This window comes from Micromys minutus (genome assembly GCF_963924665.1).
Source record: "Micromys minutus genome assembly, chromosome: 1".
Classification (NCBI taxonomy): Eukaryota; Metazoa; Chordata; class Mammalia; order Rodentia; family Muridae; genus Micromys; species Micromys minutus.
The window spans coordinates 225,462,450-225,487,825 of record NC_137969.1 but is presented as its reverse complement, the minus strand read 5'-3'; the positions used below and the strand labels follow the sequence as shown (position 1 = coordinate 225,487,825).

The window sequence follows — 25,376 nt, the reverse complement described above, 5'->3', positions numbered from 1 at the left end:
GCCTCTGGTTCCCTAAGGCTCTTCTGAATGGTTTGGCACTGGGAGGACAGGTCCCCATTAGTATAGTGGTTTGATGAAGCCCAGATGTCTGCCCATGTGTTAAAACCACCAATCCACGGGCTAGAGAGTTTGGGGAGGTCAAGGGTTCCCACTCAAGGCCAAGCAGTGCGAATAAATCCAGTTTCTTCAATGCCGTTCTTGTCCCAAAGCTGCAGGGGCACGGGGCCTCTGGACGGTGATATCAGACAGCATGGCTTACCTCTGTTGGTGTCAAGTGTAGGCATCACGCCTTTGCCTAAACCCTCACGACTACAACCTTGAGGGAAAAAAAATCATTCTGAAATTTGCAGTGAATCAGGCCTATGAATAATTCAGCAGAGCTCCTGACTGGGAGGAAGGATTCCGTTTCTGATGCCTCTTAAGCGGCAGAAACAGTAGATAGCACGCTGAAGCGTGGCATCTGCTCCGATTGGAGGCAGTGGATGGAGGAAGCAGGGAGGAAGAGAAGATGCTGTGGGAGCCGGAAGTAAAGATAGGGAATAAATAAAGAATCCTTCTTCCATGGGTCTTAGGCATCCCCAAGTTCTTTATCTCACTGAGAGATGCTCTGTGGTCTAGTTGACTGACAGGTCGCGTTACCTCCCACCCAGGCAACCACAGCTGGGTAATAGCTACGTGCAAAGGCCTGGCGGCCAAACAGAACCTTGATCTGAATGGAGGAGGAACACGGTGCCTGCGTGCAGAGACCCTCCCAGGTAGCACAGACCACCGGACCATCTTCCCCGTTCCTGCTCAGCATTGTTTCAAGACTCTAAGAGGTTAGAGAGGGGCAGGGGATATGCGGACTTCGGTTGGAAGCTCCAGCCCCAATTCTGCCTTTTGTGGGAGTAGGATCATGGTATGTCACCCTCCTATGGTGTGAATGGGGTAAGGATGGGGTCTGACCAGGGATCCCGAATTGTCCCAGCCTGTCCCATCTCAGGACAAAGGCAACACTTATTAGTAACGTTTGTTTCTGTTTTGTTTTTGTCTGTGTAGACCAGGCTGCCTTATGTAGGGGACCTTGATATATATGGGACTGACTGAGGCACCTTAGTTTTCTTTGCTGAATCCCAAACCTGTTTAAATTTCCCATCATAAGGAAAGGTGAATTCTAAGAGGAAGCAGGCTGAGAGAAATCCATCAGGGGCAGAACAGCTTCAAGAACTCATCTCATACTCATGCAGGGAGAAATGGCCCCCGACCTACAGGAGTAAGGATGCTTGCTGACACATGTCTTCTTCACCAGTCACACGGATGACTCATCTGGACTTTGCTCCTTAGGGCTAGGAGACGAAGGTGGACAGGGTGAGGATGGAGTGGTACTGAGGCTCTTTTGGAGCCAACATTCTGACCTCACCTTTCAAGTAAGAATTATAAAAGATAGTCCTGCTTCCTCAGGGGTGATGAGGAAGCAGAGTCTATGCAGGTTGAAGTGGTGTGAGCAACAGCAGGGAGCCCCACTATAGTGGTTATAACACACACACACACACACACACACACACACACACACACATACACACACCTGGGACTTACTGTATGGGTCACGGCTACACCTCCCAGGGACAAACTGTATGGTGCATGGTCCAAACCTGCAGGTTCCTAAAATGCTATTGAGAACAAAATGCCCCTGCAGCTGCCCGAGGGAACAACACAGAAAGTGGAGTCTAGGACTGGCTCACTGCAGACAGTGTGTGCAAGTCAATTTGGACACCTTCCAATCAGGTGGTGTCCTCCGTACTTTGGTGGGGTTGCAGTGACTCACAGTCTTGTCCTTCACTTTGTGGCCCATGAACCCCAAAAGACACTGGTCAACCCTGAGACAGAGATCCACACTAGTCAGCCCCCAGTCTAGAAATAACAGTGTGGTGTTTACCCAGGAAGCCCTTCCCCTCTTCTTGTGCATAGAAAATACCTCCTCCCCCCGCCCCCAGAATTAAAACCACCTCAGAGTGATTCTAAGAGACTAGAAAATCCCCCTATAAAGTGGATGAGACCATAGAGTATTGAGACACGAGGGCAGGGGGCTGCCTCCAACCTGTCTCATCCTCTCTTCTCTTTGGGGACCTTGGGGTCACTGGACCCTCCTGTGGATAAGAACACTCATATTCCTGACCATCTCTTGCCTTTTTTCCCCTTGTCCTTTGTAAGCCATCTGCCAAGAAACACTCAGCAAGTTAGTAGGCCTCAGACACTGGTTTCCCTGGGGAGGCCTTTGGATAGGAACCCCACTTTTGCCCCCTGGAGCAACATTTTCTCTGTGGATGAACAAATTGTGATCATAGTCCACAGATCAACCATGGAACTTGCTAGCAAATAGTCTCCAAGACTCTCTCAACTTTTGCATTGGGGGTGAAGCCCTGACTGGAGCTCAAACCCAGGAAAAGCACCAAACAAATCTCTTAATGGAACCACATTCCAGGCTTCAATTCTTTTCTTCTCAATTCTTGCCCACAGAGCTCTATTAAGATTTACTACCTGTGGGCTAGAGAGATGGCTCAGTGGTTAAGAGCACTGACTGTTCTTCCAGAGGTCCTGAGTTTAATTCCCAGGAACCACATGGTGGCTCACAACCATCTGTAATGGGATCTGATGCCCTCTTCTGGTGTGTCTGAAAGCAGCTACAGTGTACTCATATAAAGTAAAATTTTAAAAAGACTTAAAAAATTACTACCTGAAGTTTGAATGACCAAAGAAGTAAATAATATAAATAAGGTGTATTAATTCATAGTATTTCAAATTGTATTAAAACATTGGAGGTAGTTTCAAATTCTGTAGTGTGGGTCCCCTCCCAGGAGAATGTTTCCTTCACCCATCAAAATGGTCCTTTCTTGTACTATGGTGAATCAATCCCTTAGGCATCATGGGTGCAAGACTCTTAAGTGTTCACACCACACCGCCTGTTTGTGTATAAAATAATTACTATGCAATTTAGTAACTAAAGTGTAAATCTACCCAACAGTGCTTTGGGATTCTGAGGGTGATCTGGAGCAAGATCTTACTATGCAGGGAGCCAAGCCAATACCTGAAAAGCCTCGCCTAGCGCCCCCTAGAGAGCACAGACGGTACAACACATTTGTCAATGAGGTTTAAGCAAGCCCTTTCCCAGAGACAGCCCCAGCAGTTCCCAAGGCTTTGTCCATCTGGGATTGAGAGACAAGCGTTGAGCCTGTCTTCGTGAGGTAGGAAAGAGTCAAGTCCGTTTCCTGTTCCCCCAATTCATGTTAAGTCCTAACCCCTCACTGTGAAAGTGTTTGGGCATGCCTCTACAAGGTAATAACTAAGATGAAGGAAAGTCACGACCACTAGGGCTCGCATCCTTTAGGAGAGAGAACCTGACGTTCTCTCTCACATGTGCAGGCACAAAGAAGGTCATGGGAGCACCCAGTAAAGCGCCAGCCACCTACAAGAGAAAGGTCCGATAATGCACTCTACCTCACTGGCACCGTAGAACTCCAGCCCCCAGACCTGTGGCCCGCAGTTTCTATTGTTCACACAGCTAGACAGCGATATTTTATAGCAGCCCTGGCAGACTGACTCAAAGCAGACCCTGCTTGCCTAGATTCTGTTGCCATGGCTCACCCTCCCTTCTCAGAGTTCCTGAATGCCTTTTATCTACATTTTCTATTTGCCACACCTTTTAATATACTACATAATTACTTTTTTCTTACCCCTGTCCCTCCCCTGCCCACCACAGGAAGGAAGATAAACTCAATGAAAGCCTAAGGGATTTATTTTTGTTTCCTTTTATTGTTGTTATTTCTGCTGCTTCTGGGGTTTGTTTATTTTGTCTAGTTAGAACAGGGTGTAACTAAGTAGTCAGGCTGGCATTGAACTTGAAATCTTCCTGACTCAGCCTTTCAGGATTACACGTTAAAACATAACTCCCTCCCATTGTGACTGTTTGAATGAAAACGGCCTGAATACTGGTCCCTGTTAGTGGAACTGTTTGGGAAGGATTAGGAGGTGAGTCCTTGTTCAAAGAGGTATCACTTGGGGGGGGGCAGGTTTTAAGGTTTCAAAGACCATTTCACCATCCAGTCCCCCTTTCTCGGCTTCCCACTTGTGGATCAGGAAGCAAGCTCTCAGCTGTTCCTGATGCTTTAACATCATGAACTTGAGCCCCCTGGAACCATAAACTGTCTTCTTTTATAAACTGTATATTGTCTTATCACAGCAATGAAAAATTAACTAGGACACTCACCTTAGGACAGAAGTTTTAGCTGGTTCACTGTATGTCTAAATACTTGGTACATCATGGGCTTTCATTAGATGAAAGAGATAAATCACCCTCTGGACAGGGGCTTGTCTTAAAGGGAAAGCTGGTTAGCCAGGCAGGCAGAGGCAGAGGGTTGTGCACACTGGGCCTGGCTGCAGGCAATCAGGGGGTGGGGAGGGAACTGACTTGGGAGGCTTAGGACCAAGTCCTGTGGTTGGTATTCTGCCATCTGAGAGTCCTTACACTACTGGAGAGGTCACACGTATTGCCTGAAGAAGACACTGCACTGCTTCAGGGGCAATGGATGGGAAGATATCTCCAATATACAGTGCTTGTGAAGACAACGCTTCCCTGGAATACAGGCTATCAAGGTATGTAGGTGAAAGAGAGGGGTGGACAGCCAAGAGCCGCAGGGAAAGATGAGATCATGTGGCCAAAAAGGCCAGGCTCAGCACTTTCCTGAGCTTTCTTCTGCTGGGAATCTGGTGTCCTGAGGGACTGCAGCAGGAAAGCAAGGTGATGAGGTTCACTCTTAGAAAGATGGCTTGAACAGCTGCTGGAGGAGGCGCTGATAGGGGCAGAAAAGCCTCATAGGGGAGGTAGTCCACAAGCCTGGCACACCCATGTGCCCTGTGGCTGTGTGCTCTTCCTCTCAGCACCCTGTGAAACCGGTTAGGTGCGAAACACATCTTCTTTAACCCCTGGGACTCATGCACAGGCAGCTCCTCCAGCCTTGGGGGAAAGGAAGCCAAACACAACACTGTAGCACCGCCAGCTCTTCTCCCGAGCCAGCCGAGTTGGCCTAAGTAGTGGTGTCATCCTTTGTCTCAGCAAGAGAAAGATGGGTGTCCTTAGGTAGCATCCTTCAAAACACTCTCGCCCCAGTCTTTTTCTTGAGACCTTCCTCCATTAGGCTGTTGCCATGACAACCGTGGCTGGCCCAGCCTCCAGGAAGCAGCAGCTGCAGTCCAGAAAAGCCATGGTCCTGCTGCTGCTCCAAATTACTCAGCTTGTGATGCAACCATAGCAGGTTGCAGATCACACCACAACACACACACACACACACACACACACACACACACACACACACACCTTCTGTACCTATCCTTTGTACATATTTCTCTGGCAATACCCCACCCCCAGCAGTATGGGCAGATTGCTTGAGCAATTATAGCAGCTCATTCTCCCCACCCGCAGCAGTGATTTAACCAAGCAGTAAGTAAGCACAGGACCGACCCGAGGAACAGGGACAGTTCATTCCCCAGGACTGAAAACCTCAAAAAAGAGGCTTCCTTCCTCCCAGGGGGTGCCATACTGGGGCTTCCCATAACTGTGCCATCACTCCAGATGTCTGCAGTGGTAATGAGCAAGGTCATCACACAAAGATACAGAGGCAAACAGAGCCAGCATCTTCATGGTAGCCAGACCCTGCTTTTGAATCCTAAGCCCCAGTTCCTGTGGCTAACATTTGAGGTCTGCTCTGCCTCAGCTTCGGGAGCCATTGTGCTCTGTGAGCAAAAGCCCAAGTGGATTCATCTCAGTTAGCTGCCATCTGCTCCTCAGCATCCTCTGAAGAGATCACATCATTCTGTGTGTCTTCCACAGCCCGGACAATGGTTAGAATGCATCTTGGTTCCAGCTGTCTCCACTCTAGATGGGGTGAGGAAGCAGGAGCAGATGGTGGAAGGCTTCAGGTCAGCAGCAGATCAGGGAATTGTGGAATGAACAGTAGAGGCCGAAGGGACCTCTCTAGAGAGTTGGCCCAAGGCCAAGAAATCAAGACTGTGTTGCCACACCTGGAAGAAGACACCTCCTGGCACCGAGAGGCTGCTGCCAACAAAGAATGCACAGAGCTGGCCTGCTGGAGAGGACATCCCCACGCCAGCCTTCCTCCTTCCCAGAGAAGTCGGTGCTCATAGCAGGTCTCTGTTACTGAGCTCTGACTCACACTTTATTCCAAATGGCAAAAGGATTAGCCCCACTATGCATGTGTGTATGTAGACATGTGTCTATGTAGGCATGTGTGCATGTAATGCTTGTACATCTGTACAAACATATGAAGGGGCTCAGAAGGAGGGGAGAAAGGGTTTGAAACAAGTGGCTGATGGGCCAGGCAAGTCTTTGGGTCTAGAACTTAGGAAACAGAGGAAACTGAAATGCCGTGAGTTTGAGGCCAGAAAAGGCTATATGGTGAGTCCCTCCCTAAAACAAAACAGAAATAGATGAGATGTGATGAACCTGAACAAGGACGAGGTCACTGTATTCACTGACTGGTGACAATACTTGCAATCCCAAGATTTGCCATCGCAGCACTGGGGAGAGTGGCGGGTAGTGGGATTGATCTTGGGTACCAGGCCCTTCAAAGGATCCCCAGCTGACCAGCATCAACTTTTAAAAATTCCTGGGTGTTAGAACTGCTTGACCCTATCATCTTTGGTGTTGGTTGCCTTGTGGATTTCTGGGAACAGGATAGGATATAACAAGACATCTGAGGCTAAGAAAGGGGATGGGGACCCTTTCCTGTTCCGGCCCGAGCGAAGCAGGCTCGTGGGCCAGTGACACCCAGAAATTAAGAGGGTTTTGGAACCCAGGAGGTCGCGGACTGCTGTTCCCGGCTGTCATCATGCCACAGAATGAATATATTGAATTGCACCGCAAACGATATGGATGTTGTTTGAACTACCATGAGAAAAAGAGAAAGAAAGAAGGTCGGGAGGCCCATGAACGCTCAAAGAAAGCAAAAAAATGATTGGCCTGAAAGCTAAGCTCTACCATAAACAGCGCCATGCAGAGAAAATACAAATGAAAAAGACTATTAAGATGCATGAAAAGAGAAACACCAGGCAGAAGGATGAGGAGAAGACTCCACAGGGAGCAGTCTCTGCCTCTGCTGGACAGAGGGGCAGTCAAGAGCAAAAGTACTTTCCAACATGATTAAGCAGAAACAAAATGAAAAGGGAGGAAAATGGGAGGTTCCTCTACCCAAAGTTTGTGCCCAAGGAGAAACAGAAGTATTGAAAGTTATTCAAACAGGAAAAAGAAAAAAGAAGGCATGGAAGAGAATGGTTACTAAAGTCTGTTTTGTTGGTGATGGTTTTACAAGAAAACCACTTAATTATGAAAGGTTTATTAGGCCAATGGGTCTGTGTTTCAAAAAAGCCCATGTCACACACCCTGAGCTGAAAGCTACCTTCTGCCTGCCTATACTTGGTGTGAAAAGGAATCCATCATCCCCATTGTATACAACCCTGGGTGTGACCACCAAAGGCACAGTTACTGAAGTGAAGAGATACAAGGAGGCAGGTGATTTGGGAAAAGTACGCCCAAGTTACCAACAGTCCTGAAAACAATGGGTGCATAGATGCAGTCTCACTGGTTTGACAGTGACGTCATACAAGTCATTCCACTCACTACCAAAGACTACACACTGTCGGGAAAACACCGCTGCTGTGACCTTTTTGAACTACCAAGCAGCCTTACACCATGTGCAGTTATCAAGTATTTATTAAATTGTAAAGGAAAATAAAACACTGCCCAATTAAAAAAAAAAGAAAGAAAGAAAGAAAGGGGATTGGGCTAGCAGAGTGAGGAGAGAAGGCAGTTGGTGCAGAAGACATTGTTTGGGACTGAGCCAGAAGAAGCTGAGCTGAGCAGGTAGGCTGGAGTGTTGTTATAGTTTGGAGCTGCTAGTGTTGGGAAATGGGAGCAGGGACTGTTTAAGTGGGCTGTTGGCAGGACCACTCTGTTCTCCATGCTGGGGCTGACTGGCTAGAACAGCCCTGCACTGAACAAACAGTGCAGCCTCTCACAAGCCCTCTCTGAGCTGGCGGAGTAGGTGTCAGCTGGTTCGGACCCTGCTACTGCTGCACTTCTGAAAACCCTCTTCCACCCAAAGATGTCCCCAATAGAGATTCCTGGTTTAAGATAGACAGCGAATCTCAGGGTCTGTTAATCACACAGAGCTAGTTTTGTGAGTCTTGAGCATCTTATTCAGGACGCCAACCCCAAAGAGACCAACAAGATGAATAGGTTGGGTTTTTTCTCCTCTGGAACATTCCGGGTGTTGGGACTTCTCCGCTCCACAGAGTTGCTTCCCATGTGCATCACTTGTGTCTATCGTGTTCCTCGGCCAGACTACATTTCCCAAACTCCCCTGCAAAAAGATGTGGCCACGATTCAGCCAATTAAATGAGAACAGAAGTGCTCTGGGCCACTTTCTGGGAACAATGAACAGGAAAAATTATTATGAGCAAGATGGACCCCAGCGGTAACTTTGGAAACCTAAGGCTGATCACTGAAAAGTGACTGTTGCACAGGCCTCTGGATGCTGAGTCAAGGACTCTGTACAGTTAACTTGGGTGTGGCCTCATTTATGTAGCAGTGTTCAGCCCACAGAACTTACGTACCATCCAGCCCAAGACACCACAGAGGATATGTCACTGTTTTTATGTATCCATAAGAAATAAAAATGCTGGCAATTAAATTATAACATGAAATCTTCACTTAGAACTGTCTTTCTTTCTTCCTTCTTTCCTCTCTTCCTTCCTTTCTTATTTTTGTTTGTCTCTTTGTGTGTTTTTTCAAGACAGGGTTTGTCTGTGTAGATCCTGGCTGTCCTGAAACTCGCTCTGTAGACCAGGCTGGTTTCAAACTCAGGCCTGTTACTGCCTCTGCCTCCCCAATTCTGGGATTAAAGGAACCTGGCATATGAAAATTAAAACAGTCACGACTCTCTAGAGAAACCTGCACTTGGGTGTGGTTATCCTTTCCCTAAGAGTCTTTTTCTATTAGTGCCCAAGGTTAAATGCTTAAATCTCTTTTCATTGCACTGTTTCTAGGATCTGGAGAGGTGGCTCAGAGACTAAGGCATTTGCTGCTCCAGAGGACCCGAGCTCAGTTCCCAGCACCCACAGAGGACCCAAGCTCAGGTCCCAGCACCCACAGAGGACCCAAGCTCAGTTCCCAGCACCCATGTTGAGTGTCTCAAGGGAGACTCTATTTTTAGAGACTGAATTGCAGGGGAAATGGACCAGAACTCTCAAAAATATGCTTTTGATCCTCAATGAATATTCATTGAAGGAATGAGTAGATGTCGCTAGTTTCTAATCTGTGGTTGAAAAATGCTTCTTGACTATTTTAGGGCCAGAGCCCTTAGCTACAGGAACGACATCAGTAACTCAGCAATTCTGGAGGGACCAAGGCTCCCCACCCCTGTCTGGCCATCCTGCATGCAGTGGCCTGATCCTCAGGTCACTTTTTTTCACGTGCGATAGCTAAGTCAGGGCAGAGTCGGTGGGTAGAAGGGGCTATAGCTTCCCTTTGGTGTGCTTTGGGGAGAAAACCGTTCCCAGGAGTCCTCTGGCTGACTTGGGTCTTTGGCATCCTCTTGGCCCTGTGCCTCCTCCCGAAGCACTATCTCCAGCAGAGAAGAATAATTGCCATGATTACATTGGATCAATTAGGAAGTGTCACTGAGCTGGAATCGAGTTCACCTTCCTCTAGGGGCGAATGCTTGGAAGTCAGCCAAGGCTCTGTTCCTGGGAGAGAAGTGACCGCTTGGCGAGTGGTACCCATGAGTAGGCACCAAACGTCTGGCTGTAAAGTTGCTTTAGTACCACTCCTTCCTATACAAGGCCAGCCTGGCCTATAGAATTCCAGGACAGCCAGGGATGCACAGAAAAAGCCTTTCTCAAAACCAAACCAACCAGGAAAAAAAAAAAAAAAGGACAAAAAACAAAACAACAAAAGAATGTTCCTCACATGATTTTTGTTTTTCTTTTCTGAGACAGGGTTTTTCTATACATATACAGTTCAGGCTGGACTAGCACTCTCTAAGTAACCCAGGCTAGCCTTAAACTTGCGGCTAATCCTCCTGCTTCAACCTCCCAATGCTGGGATTACAAGTATGCACCATCCAAAGGATTTTGATTTAAAGAGAGCGGTGAGGGGCTGGTCAGTGGCTCGGTGGCTCGGTGGCTCAGGATACTTGCCGCTTCTGCAGAGGAGCAGAGTCCTGTTTCCAGCACCTACTCTGGGTGGCTCAGATCTGCCTGTGACTCCAACTCTGAGGGACCCAATGCCGACTTCTGACATTGCAGGCACCCACATAAGATCACACACACACACACACACACACACACACACACACACACACGGACATGACAGCCATTGTCAGGTGGAGAATGGCCATTAAGCAGCAGTGGGTTTGTGCCGAATGCTAATTGAGCAACATGAACGATTGTGTTAAGATCCTGAAATACAGAACTGAAGTGGTCACACCGACACATGATTTTAGTACATATTTGGAACACTGCAGCACACAAATCTACAAGGACAACAATGGGCACCTTCCTGTGGGTTCTTTTGTACCCACACTTAGCTTGTCATTGCTTGTTTTGTGGGGCAACTTCTCAGGTATGTTCCAGGTCAGCCTCAAATTTGTCAGGTAGCTGAGGATGACCTTGAGTTTCTGGACCTCCTGCTTCTACTTTCTGAGTCAGATAGCAGCCACTCACACCTACTTCTGGTTTATACCATAGTGGGGATTTGAACTCAGGGCTGTGGGCATCCTAGGCAAGCCCTCTTCCAGCTGAGCCACATCCTCAGCCCCCACAGGCACAGTCTAAAGCATCTGTTTCACACGAGGTCTCTTTAACATTGAAACCTAATGCTCCCTCTTTGCATCGATAATCATTCATCAGAAGCACACTCTAGGTAAAGTCAGAGGCCACAATGGAATTTTCAAATGAGAAATGTGGTCAGTATTTTCCTCTGCTACAGAAAGGGGGAAAGAGTGGGTTTTATTATACCAGCCTTCAACCACATACTCATTATCAAATGCTTAGCAGAAGGTGGCATCCTGTGTCTTCACCCTGGATGGCAAGCCCAGGAGCACTCAGCCACTTTGTCGAAGGGCTTATTGAGCTCATTTGAAGAGAATTAAAGGGTATTTCTCCTTCATTATATAATACAACTAACAAATTTACAGTATTTACCGTCTTAACACTTTACGCCCACAACAAATCATAGGCAGACTTCTGCCCTACGCCCTCTTGCCTCATGCACTCTCGACACAGTTAGGACAATTCAGGACGAATGGAATCCCTTGAGCTAGAGCCTGGTGTCGGTGACTGTGGCTGCTGTTTGTTTCCTGAGAAGGTGACATTTTCCCAGAAAGCATCTCCAGGGGCCAGAAGCTACAATCTACACCAGGACTGGGGGAGAGTTGAAAAGAGCATCCGCAGTCACTCACATCATAATAATGTTCTAGTTTGTTATAAAATGCTCTGTTTTCCAGGTGGTGCTTGAAAGAACACTGACCTTGAGCTCAAGCACCTGCACTTCCATTTCCAAGTCATGTGACCTCGGGCCAGTCCTTAGCCACTGTGGACCTTACTTTATAAACCCAGGAAAGGGATGTTGTGAGACCACAAACGGGAAGCCAATGTGAAAGAGTCTGGCTTATAATGTACTAGGTATTCGATGGTCAAAGCGGAGCCTTTGTTTTCTATTCTAAAGAAAGGCATGTACAGATCCATCCAAACCAATCATTCAACACCGTTCAGTCACAAAGCCCTCCCACTGCTGCGGGAGCCCCAGCTCACTTTCCCACCAGAATCTGCAGGCCTGCTCAGAGCGTGCTGCCATCTGCTGGGCAGAAGAAGGAAGTGACCTAAACCCGCAGGAAGCCAGAGTGAAGAAAAGAACTGGGCAGTAACCCCTTTGTTCTTTGAGACAGACAGGGCCCCCTCCACTGGCCAACAACCTGTCAGAATAATATTTCAATTAGCATTTTTTTAGTGATAAGATATTATTTTAGGAAAGAAATACTGACACATGTGAACCTCAAGGATATTATACTAATGAAGTAAGCTAGGGGAAAAATCTGGTTAAGAACATTGGGTGCTCTTGCAAAAGACCCTGGCTTGGTTCCCAATGCCCACATGGTGGCTCAAGACTATCTGTGATTCTAGTTCCAGGAGCTCCAATGCCCTCTCCTCGAACCTCTCTGGCACCAGGCATGTGCGTACTGTACACGTGCGTGTTCAGGTAAAGCAGCCATACACAATAAAATAAATCTTTAACAAGACAGACAAACGAAAAATGGGCTCACAAGATTGCTCACTAGTGGAAGCAAACGCAAAGATTGACAATTTGTGTTTAATCCCAGGAACCCGCGTGGTGGAGAGAACTGGTTCCAGCCAGTTAATCTCTGGCAAGTGTGCTGTACAGCATACATTAAACAAGGGTAAAGAAAAGGACAGATACTGCCTCATTCCACTTACTTGATCTGTGTCTAGAGTTGCCACAGATACAGGAAGTAGAATGCTGTTCGCCGGCACAAGGAGTGAGGAGAGGGAATTATTTCTTAATGGGTTTTGAGTTTTGCCAAAGGAAGCATCCTGACAATGGATTGCACAACAATGTGATTATATCTAAGGCACATAGGTAGAAATGGTTCAAGTGGCCAGGAGAGAGGCAGGCAGGTCTCTGAGTTTGAGACCAGCCTGGTCTACTACAGGGCAGGTTCAAGGGCTACACAGAGAAAACAAAATGACAATAAAAGAAAAGAAAGTAAGCAAAAAGGAGAGAAAGGGAGTTTGAATAATGTTATATTTAAAGTAATAAATTTTGATTGCATATTTTACTACAATAAAAAGCCCAATAAAAGACAATGGAGGTGCACAACTCCACACCACAGAATCATAATAAATCCTGACAAAATAAATATGGGGGGCACGTCCTCAGACATGGGGTGAAGGCGGCAATCGACATCTTCCATTGATTATTTTTCCCTTGAGCTGATAAATTGGTTGTCTTTCTTGTTCTCATCTTGAGGCCAAAATTAACTAATTAATTAACTAATCGATGAAGTTGGAGTGTTTCACTGTGTAGCTCTGGCTATCCTGGAACTCACTATGTAGACCCGGCTGGCTTCAAACTCACAGAGATCCACCTGCCTCTGCCTGCCCAGTGCTAACACCAAAGTCCTGTGCCATGCCTGGCTCAAACTTTCCTATTTCAGATAATTTGGAAGACAGTGTGGCACTTAGGAGCATCCTCTGAGAGGCTGGCTGTCCTGACCTCTAGTGGCACTCAGAGGCAGCTTTCTATAGGCTACAGAGCAGGAAAATCCTGGATTATGGAAGTCTATACTCTAGAGTCATTCGTGTGCACTTCTGAGAGTAAAGAGGCTTCTCTACTGCAATATAAACATACATGGACACATAAGTAACTACAAATAGTGGCTCTCCTATGCCACATTGCCAGCAAGGGACCAGATGCTTCACCTTCTTTATCAGAGCCACCTCTCTACAGGAGTGGGGAGAGAGGCACGGTACTCCTGAGGTCTTGTCAGTCTCTTTTGAGACACAAGCCCACCAACCATGGCTGGGATAGGGTAACAGGCGTCCTTGAGTGCTCACAGCATGACTAGCGGGTCTCATGTCCTCTGGGACCATGAATCTCAAAATGTAGTTTGCTCTTTGTTACCTGGGTAGCACCCTGGAGCCCTAGATGTACATACAGCTTGTCTCTGAGAAGCCCTTAGTCACCTTGGCTTCACCTGATCATCCCCAAAGCAAAGCCACAGAGACACAGGACAGGTTGCATTTCCAACTGTGAGGATATGGGGAGACAGTCACCAAGGAGTTTGGTTTATTAAGATCTATCCCAGAATTCCTGAGCTTGGCGTGTTCCCTGAACCTTAGAAGGACCTTTGTTCAACCCCACTGGATGAAGTGGCTTTCACTTTGTACCAGGCTGAACAAACCACTTTATCCTTCCTTAAAAGTCTTACTGCTCTACCCCCTTCATAAGAAGTGGGGTGAAGGAAGCCATTCACTCTTTCCTGAGTCAAAGCTGTGGGGTTTCTGACATTAGGGAGACTCTGCAGAGGGCTGGAGATCTGAGCAGCTTCCTCTGGCAGGAGCACAGGGCTCCACAGTCCACTGCTTTGCCCTGTGGTTTACCAACTTCAGTCTGGTTAGATTACAATGGACACCCTAGGCTGCTCCTGAGACTGGGGCATGTATCTGTCCTCCAAACAGGCTGCCCAGATCACACTAAGCTGTGAGTGATTAGTGGTTTGGGAGTATTGCCTCCTTCCAGAGATCGAGACTGGAGACAGGCCACAGGAACATTTGTGCTCTCCAAAGTCTCTTGCCTTCTTTAACATGCCTTTGGTGGTGGGGGGTGGGGTGGTATGCTGGCTAATCTTGTCAGCTTGCTGGGATTTAGAATCCCCATGGAAACAAACCTCTGTGTCTGTTCAAGGTGATGTAGATTAATTCACAGAGGTTGGAAGAGCCACCTGAATCCACTGAACGGTGGGTTGGGAATCATTTTACAGGCTGGGGTCTGGGGCTGACTGTATAGAGCCAAACTATAGTGATAGGAGCAGTAAAGACTTTGTGTCTGGCTTTGAGTGAAATGTTTCAATGAGCCCTTTGTTATGTTTGGGTCAATCAGCAGAGACTGATACATTGTTTTGAGACTGTTTGAACCTTGAAGAAATGTCTCTCTAGAGAATCTGCACTTGGTGCTACATGAGAACTCGAAGCTGTACTATTCTTGGTCCTAAGACGCTCCTGGCAAACCTGGAGCTCTTACTTTTGATTATGGCTAGATCTGTGTGGGTTATCTGCTTTCATGGGCAGCAAGGGCAAGATAACTTTGGTAGCTGGAACCTTTCCCAGTCCCAGTTAACTTTGTATAGTGTTTGAGTAAAGTAACTGGAGTGAGTTAGCTGGGTGCCAATCTTTTACAAGAAGGCTGAATCCTTTTGGTCCTTCAGAAAATGAAGGCTTAGCATCTTGAGCCTCTCTACTGCGCCATATGACCAACAACAATCAATACTAAACAGTAGCTTTCCTGACTCCCTGCTTCCTGCTACAAAGGCAGTGGGAACAGAATCTTCTGAAAACTCCCTTGTCTTCAGAGACTAAACTTTTGCTGGCCTTGCAACCAAGTTAATAATATGCCTGGAGACCTCTTAAAGCTATGTACTCAACCTGTTTCCCACTGTGTATTCAGCCTGTTCGTCTTGTATTAAGAAATCAATGTAGCCCACCTTAAAAGGCCTTGGACATGCACTTTTACAAGCTAAACTGAAGAATGCATGACTTTACTCTCGGACCACATTCCCTCCCTCTCTTTTGTGAGTATTCAATGTCCCTGAACCAGAACAGTGCAAGTGAGTGTGTGTGTGTGTGTGTGTGTGTGTGTGTGTGTGAGAGAGAGAGAGAGAGAGAGAGAGAGAGAGAGAGAGACAGAGAGAAAGACAGACACACAGAGATAGACAGAGACAGAAACATAGAGACAGATTCGTTTAAGTCATCAGATTAAAAAATGGCAGCACTGGAAACAATTCTTTAACTGTCCAACATAAATGTTGGAAACAACATGTGGATATCGGTTGGTGACATCTGTTTGCAGTTTTGAGTGCTATTCTGGGTCAGTAAGGTTCAATAAACTAAATTAAAAAAAAACTTGTTTATGAGTGCACTGTAGTTGTCTTCAGACACACCAGGAGAAGACATCAGATCCCATTACAGATGGTTGTGAGCCACCATGTGGTTGCTGGGAATTGAACTCAGGACCTTTGGAAGAGCAGTAAGTGCTTTTAACCACTGAGCTATCTCTCCAGCCCAACTAAATTCTTCCCTTGTAAATGCTGATTAAAAAAAAAAAAAATACAAGTAGAGCTGGGCTGTGGTGGTATATGCCTTTCATCCCAGCACCTAGGAGGCAGAGGCAGGTGAATTTCTGAGTTCCAGGCTAGCCTGATTTATAAAATGAGTTCCAGGATAGTCAGGGATACACAGAGAAACCCTGTCTCAAAAACAAAACAAAATAAAGTCAGAAGACGCCTCAATCTTTTCCTATACCATGTTTCTGTATTTTTTAATAAATATGGAGCAAAGCCCTTGTGGATAGACTATAGACATAGGGAGAGAAGTGGAGAATTCCAATTGTGATCGTAGTAGGCAGAGATGGCCCCATGAGGAAGACTCTCATTTGAAGTGGCACCGTTACAGCCAGCCACCTCAAGCTTCCTTTGCTATGGCTTCCCCACCATAAGGGTCTGTACTCTTGAACGGCAAGCCCAAATAAGCTGTTCCTTGTTCCATATCTGGTCATTGGTCACAGAAACAAGAAAAGCCATTAAAACTGTGGTAAGGCATTAGAGACAACTGACCATTCTGTGAATATCCTCAGGGGGACATTCATGATAGGCAAATGGGGAACCTCCAGATATGCTCAGAAATAGTAAACACCGGGGCAGCCTGCATGACACACGTCCTCGGCTAGGGAACTAAATGAATAACAGTAACTCGTTTCTGCAGGACGCCAACAGAATAACAGGAATCTAGAAACCCATTTCTGCCTCTCTGGTTATGAAACAAAGCATGATTATGAAACAGAGCTAGCAAGACCGACCATCCCTGGTCTAAGTATTGAAGTGAACAGGCACATTGTCTCTTTCAGGCTGTGCCTTTGGTGTATACTCAAGTCAGAGGAAAATCCTGATGGTTTTATAACATGGAGACACCCAGGACCTCAGGGCGGAAACTTATATTTCAGTTAATTATTAAGTCGGTCAGTCACAGGTAAGCTGTGGGTTCTTCAGCAGGACTGTGCAGGATAGGACTATACAATTACAAAGGTGGCCTGCAGGGGGCAGCACATCTCTAGAAATGACTCCACTGCCTACTTGGCAATCACTGCCAAGAAGTAATGTACTTAATTAATTGGCCAATAATTAAGAGTTACTTTTAGAAAGTGCTATATAATATCAATGTTATAAGTGTTATGACAGTGTTTCCAGTAAGCAATTTGTGCCCTCCACATTTCATATCATATTGGTGTGTGTGCACATTTGTGTGTGTGCTGTATTAGATGTGGCTGGAGGTAACCTAGACTTACCTGAAATAGTGGGTGAGAAGGGAATGAACTAGGGAACTGAGGCTTGTTCTCAGAAAGCATGGCTGAGATTTGAGTCTGTCTCCTCCCAGATTCATGTTAAAATTTAATTACTGCTGGCAAATGGTGGCACATACCTTTAATCCCAGCATTCTGGAGGCAGAGGCAGGTAGATCTCTGTGAGTACCAGGACAACTAGGGCTACATAGAAAAGCCCTGCCTCAAAAAAACAAAAACAAAACCAACTCAATTGCCATTACAATAGTATTAAGAGTAGGAACCTATCCCGTGAGGGTGGCACACACCTTAAATTCACACACTCAAGAGCCAGAGGAAGGCAGATCTAAGTCCAAGGCTAGCCTGGTCTACAAAGCAAATGTCCATCCTTCATAAATTACTGGGCCGGGTATTAGCTAGCTCAGTTGGTAGAGTATTGCCTCGTTTGCTTGAAGCCCAAGGGTGAAAGCAGGTCACCCTCAGAAACACTGAGTTTGAGGCCAACCTGGGCTATCTAAAATTCTGAATGAATAAACAAGATACAATACAAACTTGCAGGAGTTTTTGTACAGCAGTGCTTCTCTTTCTGGTTTATAGTTTGACCAGAAACACCAGTGCATTTGGAATTTTCTCCAAGAGCAAGCCATTATCCGTTCTTTAAAGACAAACAAAACCATTAATCTGGTTTTATATGTCTTCATTTCAAAGTCCGTTCCACATACATATTTTGTAGACAAGCTCTGGGTTTATGCAGGTTAATACACATTTAAAGCTTTCTATTTATACTCAGATGCACTGATTCCAAAATACCCGACCTAAGACCGCCCCCACCAGGAAGGGACCATGGAGAACAGGGAAGCCCAGACCCTGACAAGGATTCTACCCCAGGGCTACTTCTGTCCTTCCCTTAGAACATGTTTGTCTTCTGAACAGAAAATGGATGTCTCTGATCCAGCACTGTCTTAGCACCTAGCCCTTTTAAACATTTTATTAAGAATTTTATGTGTGTATGTTTTGTCTGCATGTATGTTACAGGTACCACGTGAGTGCCTGATGCCTGTGGAGGTCAGGAGAGGGTGTTGGATCTCCTGGAAAATGAAGACACAGATGGTTGTGAGCTACCATGGGGGTGCTGGGAACCAAGTCTGGGTCCTCTGCAAGAGAAACAAGTGTTTTTAACCACTGTGCGCACCTCTACCCTCCTGTCCAAGCCTTGTTTGGAAAGACTGACAGACTCAGGCAGCTTCTCAGGGATGAGCCCAAAACACTGTCACAGATAAGGAACACATTTCTCAGGCCTTGGCCTGCTGAAGGGTAGTGGTCTTTCATAAAACACGCAGGCTGGTATTACAGTGTCACTCTGATAACACTGAACCAACTAATGGCTACTGGCTCCCCACAGGCCCCCGTTCCCATGTGGTGGGTTCCTGGCTGCACTGGTTCAGTGAGTGAAGCCACTGCAGGGAGAGGAGGCAGTGAGGTGAACCAGCTAGGAGCGAGACAGACCTCTGTGATCTCAGGGCAGCAGGGTCACGAAAGCCTGAGGTAGCTACAGCTCTGCCTGCCTGGGGATAATACAAACGCCTCCTCACTCCTGATCTGGCTGTGTGTACTTTGGGAAAACCCTGGCGTCAAGCACTCTCAAACAGAACTAGCAAAGAAGAGAGTGGGGTCACACAAGTCTCCAGCAGGTTGCTGGGGCTACACATGGAGAAACCCATTTGTGAATAGAAGGCCTGGGTGGTCTTACAGCCAGGGCAGCTCCCAGAATACTGCAGAGAGGGTGTGGGGTGCTATGGTCCTGGGGTTGTATCTTAGGGCCCGCTCTTCCCTCTCCAAGGACATGGAATAAGAGCAGGGCCTTGACAAATGTTGTATTGGAGGATCGGGAGCAGAGAGAGTTAGGGGGTGTCATGTGACCAGGGTCAGCGCAGCAGAGTATGGGGTGGGGGTATCAGAGGAACATTTCAGACTTCATGGAATAGACAACGTCTCTTCTTGACCAACAGGTACCCCACAGAGCCAGGCCTCATTATGACAACCCTGTGTGGATCCACACCACCTAGGGTAGACCCAAGGTCAGGGCTCGGGCCTGGAGAGATGGCTCAGTGGTTAAGAGCACTGACTGCTCTTCCAGAGGACCCAGGTCTGATTCCCAGCACCCACACTGTAGCTCACAACCACCCACAACTCCAGTTCCAGGGAATCCAATACTTTCCTCCAACACTGTCTTCTGACCTCCAAGGTCAGGGCTCCCGGTGAGGCAGCGGGGTATCACCTCCTTTGAGAATGAGGGTGTCCCTCTTCCAGTAGTGCTCTGGTTGAAAGGACCAAGGGGAGTCAGACCTCCCTGCTGCCCCACCAAGGAAAGATAGGAGGTGGGGGAGGAATTGCCACTACTTTCCTCCCCGGGGAAGTGCAGAGGCCCCAGGCTGGGTGGCCATGATATGATAGATGGACTCCCGGAAGCGCTGGTCTCTGCTTAGCCGCTTGGCCACCTCCTTCAGCTCCTCTATGTTGTTGGCCTCTAGCTGGGAGGTCATGAAGGACTGGGATGGCTTCACTGTGGAGACGAGAAATCATTGCCCCATGAATGGCATTCCCCCACGCTGAGCCCACCCTTCCTCCCTCATCCCAGCCCGTCAAGCTGCTGGGTTCCACTTGGTTCTTCCTGCCCCAGGCTGGTAGTGCCTCGTAGGACATACCGTCCAGCCTTGTCTACTTGGTCTCTAACTTGCTCTCTTCCTGCCTCGTCACCCACAGCCCGTTCCATCTGACCCCACCAGGGCACGTGGGTGCTCACTGTCATTCCAGGAAGTGCTGGACCGGCGGCGGTGGAAACGGCAGCTCTTGATGCGGCGAGTGGCCGCCTTATGGATATACACGGAGTTCTTCATGATGACTGGCATCTTGGCCTCCAGCTCTGCGTTCCGGATGCACTCCTCAAAGAACCCTGGTGGCAGGAAGGAGCAGTTGACTGTGTTTTTCTCTGGGCCTGTCCTCCTAAGTGCTGGTTTGATCTGGTGGGAGATATGTTGATCTATCCTTTATAGAACATAGTTTACCCCTCAAACTACAACCTGCAGCTATCACAGGGAAGATCCACTGGGAACCGAGCTCTGAGTGTCTGAGGAGAAGGACCGTCTCACATGTGCTAGACCTGTTCCAGGCTCTGGTGGGCCTGGGCTTATGGGGGCTGAGCTCTGGGATTAGGGCTGAGCCCTGGAGGGAGGGTCTTACTTTTCAGGTGGCTCACATCAGCCCGCATCCTCTCTTCTTTCTCCTTGTTCCGAACCTTGGAATTGAGGCCTTGTTCCAGGCTCCGCAAGGCCGCCTCTGCCTCTCGAAGTCGCCTCTCAAGGTCCATGCGTACTTTCACTTCTGCCTACATGGAGGGATGAGCAAGAGGGAAGAAGAGTCCAGGGAACTGTCTCCACGCCCTCCCTGCTCCCCGAAGCCTTCTGTGATGGTCAGTCTTCATTGCTAATCACACGGGATTTAGGATCACCTAGGAGACACATTTTAGGATGTATCTGTGGTACATCTCCAGAAAGGTTTAACTGAAGGTAGAGGATGCACCCTGGGTGTGCATGGCACTTTTCCACGAAAGCCAGGACAGACAGGAAAGAAGGTATGAATTCACGCTCTGTTTCCTGACAACAAACAATGTTGCCAGCTGCCTCATACTCCCACCACCACTGTTTACCATGGTTTCCCTGTTACGATGGACCATGAACCTTCCTTCCTTGGGCTGATCTTGATGAGTACTTTCCCACAGCAATGAGAAAAGTAGCTAGCACCCCTGCCTGATCACTGTGCGCTCCATAGGCTTGGATGGAAGTTTCCACATCTTGCTTCCCTGCCTTACCCATGACCCAGATGACCGGGGCTAGGCCCTATCTTTCAATGGTAAACTACTACCCTTTTGATAAACTCATACCTGGACACCTGGACACACTGGGAGAGAGGATTGGGGTGGCTATAAAGTGCAGGGAGGGGCAGGAGTCCCCAGCAGAGGGAAGGCTCCAGAGCACAAGGCCCACACAGGTTACACACCTTGAGTTCCCGCTCAGCCTGCTGCTTTTCTGCGGTCAGCTCCTGCAGCGAGTTCTGCAGGGCTTGGGACTGGCTGGAGTAGAACTCCCGTTCCTCCTCCAGGGCCCGTGAGCGTTCCTCATTCTCCTTCATCCTGTGGGCAGGAGAGGTGCTTACCCAAGGCTCACCTACAAAGGGGGTAGCACCTGCCAGAGACATGCTCAGAGAAAGGCTGAGATGAGAGGGGCGGTGTGGAGTGCTGAGAGCCCGAGACGGAGATGTTTGGGGATTGCTACTTTTCTGACCTCAGAGAAGTGCCCCAACTTCAATGATGCTGTTTCTTCATGGGTTGGGTGATAGAAGCTAAGGGAAACTGTTGGCTGGCCAGGGGCACTGCTTTGATGATACTCTATATGATTGGGTAAGTCAGCTTTGGGAAAGTGAGGCATAGGCGGAAAGGAAGTAAGTGACCCATCTCATGAATGACAGCTACAACTTGAGCCCAGCTGTCTAACTGGAGGGCAGACATAGCTCCTGGGATGCTGGAGGATCTGGCCACCTCAGGTGCCTCACCGCTTCTCCGCCAGAAGCTTCTCTGCCAAAAGCTCCTGCATCCGCTCCTCAATCTGCCTGAGGTTGCTATGGAGACCATCACTGGCCGGTGGCTGCTCACTCTGATTGGTCAAGGGTTGTGGCTGGTTCTTATCTTCCTCCAGCATCTCTAGGGTTTTCTTCTTCTCTATGGAGAGTTCCTGGCACAAACACAGGGAGGGTGAGAAGGAGCAGGGGTTAGCTCTCCAGCATGGCTGCCCTGGTCTTCTTATAATTTCAGGGAGTAAACTCCTTCAATCCTCCATGAAGGACATTTTACATGTCTCGTTCTAAGACCTCCTTTCTTAGAATATGGGCAGGTTATTCCTTCATCAAAAAAAGACAGACAAGGAGGAACACAATGTGACTTCCAATAGATGGCACCTGTCAGAGCCAAGTGAAAAGGCCTAAGGGCAACATGACTGTTTGAGGCCTGTACTGGCTGGTTTTGTGTCAACTTGACACAAGCTGGAGAGAGAAAGGAGCAATCTGTAAGGCATTTTCTCAACTAGTGATCAAGGGGAGAGGACCCAGCCCATTGTGGGTGGTGCCATCCCTGAGCTGGTGGTCCTGGGTTCTATAATAAAGCAAGCTGAGCAAGCCAGGGGAAGCAAGTCAGTAAGCAGCACCCTCCATGGCCTCTGCATCAGCTCCTGCTTCCTGACCTGCTTGAGTTCCAGTCCTGATTTCCTCTGGTGATGAACAGCGATATGGAAGTGTAAGCTGAATAAACCCTTTCCTCCCCAACTTGCTTCTTGGTCATGATGTTTGTGTGGGAACAGAAACCCTGACTAAGACAAGGCCCTTGTTCCTCAAAGGGAAAGAAAATGTATTGGGCTCATGTGAAAATGCCCAAAAGTATCAGTCCATGAATACATTCAGACATTCTCTACTTTTATCAACTAAGACCTTAACACTATGATGAAATTATGCCGTTGAAAATATCCATGGTAACCACTCCCCATGACAGGAAAAGTGAAACAAACCAAGGCTCCAGTTACTAGGGAAACTAAAACTCTTGCAGCCTTCATGACAACTCATGGATTCAACTAAGATGTATGGTCCCACCCTCTCTTCAGATGCTGGACTTTGGGATGCTGTTCAGACATGGTCAAGTGAAGCCCACAGTTTTGAAAATATGACCCAGAGTGTTAATCCTGCAACCGATGTGCAAAATGCTCAGCAAATGTCTACCTAGAAGAATCAAGGAAGTTTTGACTAAGGAGAGTCTGAAGCCAAATAGTTCTCCAGAAAAAGAGATGAAAAGGCTATGTGGCCTAGAAGGAACCGCGGGGCTGAGGTGTGGGGGCTCAGAAATCTTATTTTCCTTGGGGATATGCGCTCAGTGGTTGGAGCAGGGAGTGGAGGGGCAGTGGAGGGGTTGCTGTGGGGGTGTGTCTGCATGCTGTGCTAAGAAGTTGTTCTCTGTCCTTGGCACAGGCTGCTTGCCCCTCCCCCCTCATTTTCTTGTATTAGATGACAGTGACCTGGAAGTTGATTTCCCTTCGTGCTCAATTACACTCAGGAGCAGCTAAGTTAAGAACCACAAAAGGATGTGGTGGGTGACTCTAATTGATCCTATAAATAAAAATACCAGCACCACGGAAGGCCAGTTTCCGGTAGCCATGGTAGTCACAAGGACAAGCTGGAATTTTTTGTTCTGATTCTGGGAAGAACCAGTCCATGCTTTGGGTCTCATGTGCCATCTAGACAAAGAAAGCCCCATAGGTAAGCTCCTTCCATGCTAATTCACCTGTCAGTACCTTCCCTGGGAAATACATGAGAATCCAGAATCCCGTACCCCAGCCAGCTAGCTTGGCTCCTCACCTCCAGTGTATGCTGTAAGGATTCTGTGAGATGCCTCAGCTCCTTCTTCTCTTGTTCCACACCCTTGAGGCATCTTGCAGTGAGCTCTAGCTCCCTGTGGGGACAGAGAGCTGGGTTGGCAGTGTGCATGCTTCCCAATCTCTGCAACCAGACACGTCTCTGCCGTACATGATGTGGCTCGGTAGGACTCTCTGATACCCAGTGTTGCAGAACACTGGGTACTGAAAACAGCCACAGAGGCAGGGCAGCGAGAGGTAGATTCCCTTACCAGATAGTGAGATTCTGAAGTCAGAGGATGTATCTTTTGATTCAGTGTCTAATGAATGTCTGGCTTTTTTAAATTTAAGTAGATTCTCTTATTTGGATGCTAAGTTTAAAACTTAGGAAAAGAACAGTCTCTTTAATCTACCTCCCTCCCCAATACATATCTGATTCCCTTTAATAAAGTCTTCACCAGTAAGTTTCGCTGGGCTATCACTGGTGGTCCATGGGTGGTAGAGATGATGGTGGTGGTGGTAGTGGTGAGTGTGGTGATGAGGGTGTGACACCAAGCACTGTCAACTTCAGCAATAGTTTCCAAATTCTGGATAGACTACACTGAGTCACCTGGGTTGGGCATTATATGAGATTATAATTCAATTGATGCTTATAATGGGCAACTAGCTCTGTCCAAATGAATCAGACTGAAGATCCCAATGTGTCATTAAGTATAATGTGAAAGGACTCCAGGAGAGACGGAGAGTGTTGGGATCTTCGCAGGCAGCCGTTCTAGGCCAGGGCAGCTTGTTGCCAGTAACCTAGGTAAGGGGCTTTCACTAAGATTGGAGGGGCTTGTTCTATGAAGAGGCTGGCCTGCCGTGACCTGTGTCCCACAGTCTTGTTCACGGCATTGAAGTGACATTATCAATGAACAGAAATGACCCGCTGGGGCTGGAGAGATGGCTCAGTGGTTAAGAGCACTGACTACTCTTCCAGATGTCTAAAGTTCAAATCCCAGCAATCACATGGTGACTCACAAACATCTGTAATGGGATCTAATGCCCTCTTCTGGTGTGTCTGAAGACAGCTACAGTGTACTTATATATAATGAATAAATAAATCAACAATCTTTAAAGAAGAAGAAATGGTAGCAAGCCATAAGTGGTTTCCTGGTAAAGGCCTAGTCTGGCTGAGCACTGGCCGGCCAGGGCCAGGGCCAGGGCATCCCCCCTGTTGCCCACAGCCAGATCATCCCCCCCCATTGCTCTTCCTAGGGCCATATCTTTCCCCCCACTGTCCCTCCCAGGGCCAGGGCATCTCCCCATGTCCCTCCCAAGGCATTTCCCCACTGTCCCTCCAAGGGCCAGGGCATCCCTCCCATTGTCCCTCCCAAGGCATCCCCCCACTGCCCCTCTAAGGGCTAGAGCATCCCCCACTGTCCCTCCCAGGGCCAGGGCATCCCCCCCCATTGCTCTTCCCAGGGCCACAGCATCCTTCCCACTGTCCCGCCCAGGGCCAGGGCATCCCTCCCATTGTCCCGCCCAGGGCCAGAGCATCCCTTTCATTGCCCTTCCCAGGGCCAGGGCATCCTCCCACTGTCCCTCCCAGGGCCAGGGCATTCTCCCACTGTCCCTCCCAGGGCCAGGGCATCCCCCCCCATTGCTCTTCCCAGGGCCAGGGCCAGGGCATCCCTCCACTGCCCTTCCCAGGGCCACAGCATCCTTCCCATTGCCCTTCCCAGGGCCAGGGCATCCCTCCACTGCCC

At 48.1% G+C, this 25,376-nt stretch overlaps 1 protein-coding gene and 1 pseudogene across 2 annotated transcripts in view; one reads left to right on the top strand and one right to left on the bottom strand.

Moving 5' to 3' along the window:
- Positions 1 to 6,881: 6,881 nt before the first annotated feature.
- Positions 6,882 to 7,639, top strand: LOC308434536 (ribosome biogenesis protein NSA2 homolog; annotated as a pseudogene). The gene has a single exon. The product of its transcript is annotated as a ribosome biogenesis protein NSA2 homolog (transcript).
- Positions 7,640 to 19,575: 11,936 nt separating this feature from the next.
- PLEKHD1 (pleckstrin homology and coiled-coil domain containing D1) overlaps positions 19,576 to 25,376 on the bottom strand; it is a gene marked incomplete at both ends in the record, with an annotated part of 28,535 nt that continues 22,734 nt past the window's right edge. Inside the window, 6 exons of the mRNA XM_080933646.1 lie at positions 19,576 to 19,742; positions 19,983 to 20,132; positions 20,420 to 20,564; positions 21,236 to 21,368; positions 21,788 to 21,966; positions 23,633 to 23,726. Of these exons, the coding sequence (XP_080789772.1) occupies positions 19,576 to 19,742; positions 19,983 to 20,132; positions 20,420 to 20,564; positions 21,236 to 21,368; positions 21,788 to 21,966; positions 23,633 to 23,726 (868 nt within the window). The remainder of the gene's footprint in view (positions 19,743 to 19,982; positions 20,133 to 20,419; positions 20,565 to 21,235; positions 21,369 to 21,787; positions 21,967 to 23,632; positions 23,727 to 25,376) is intronic.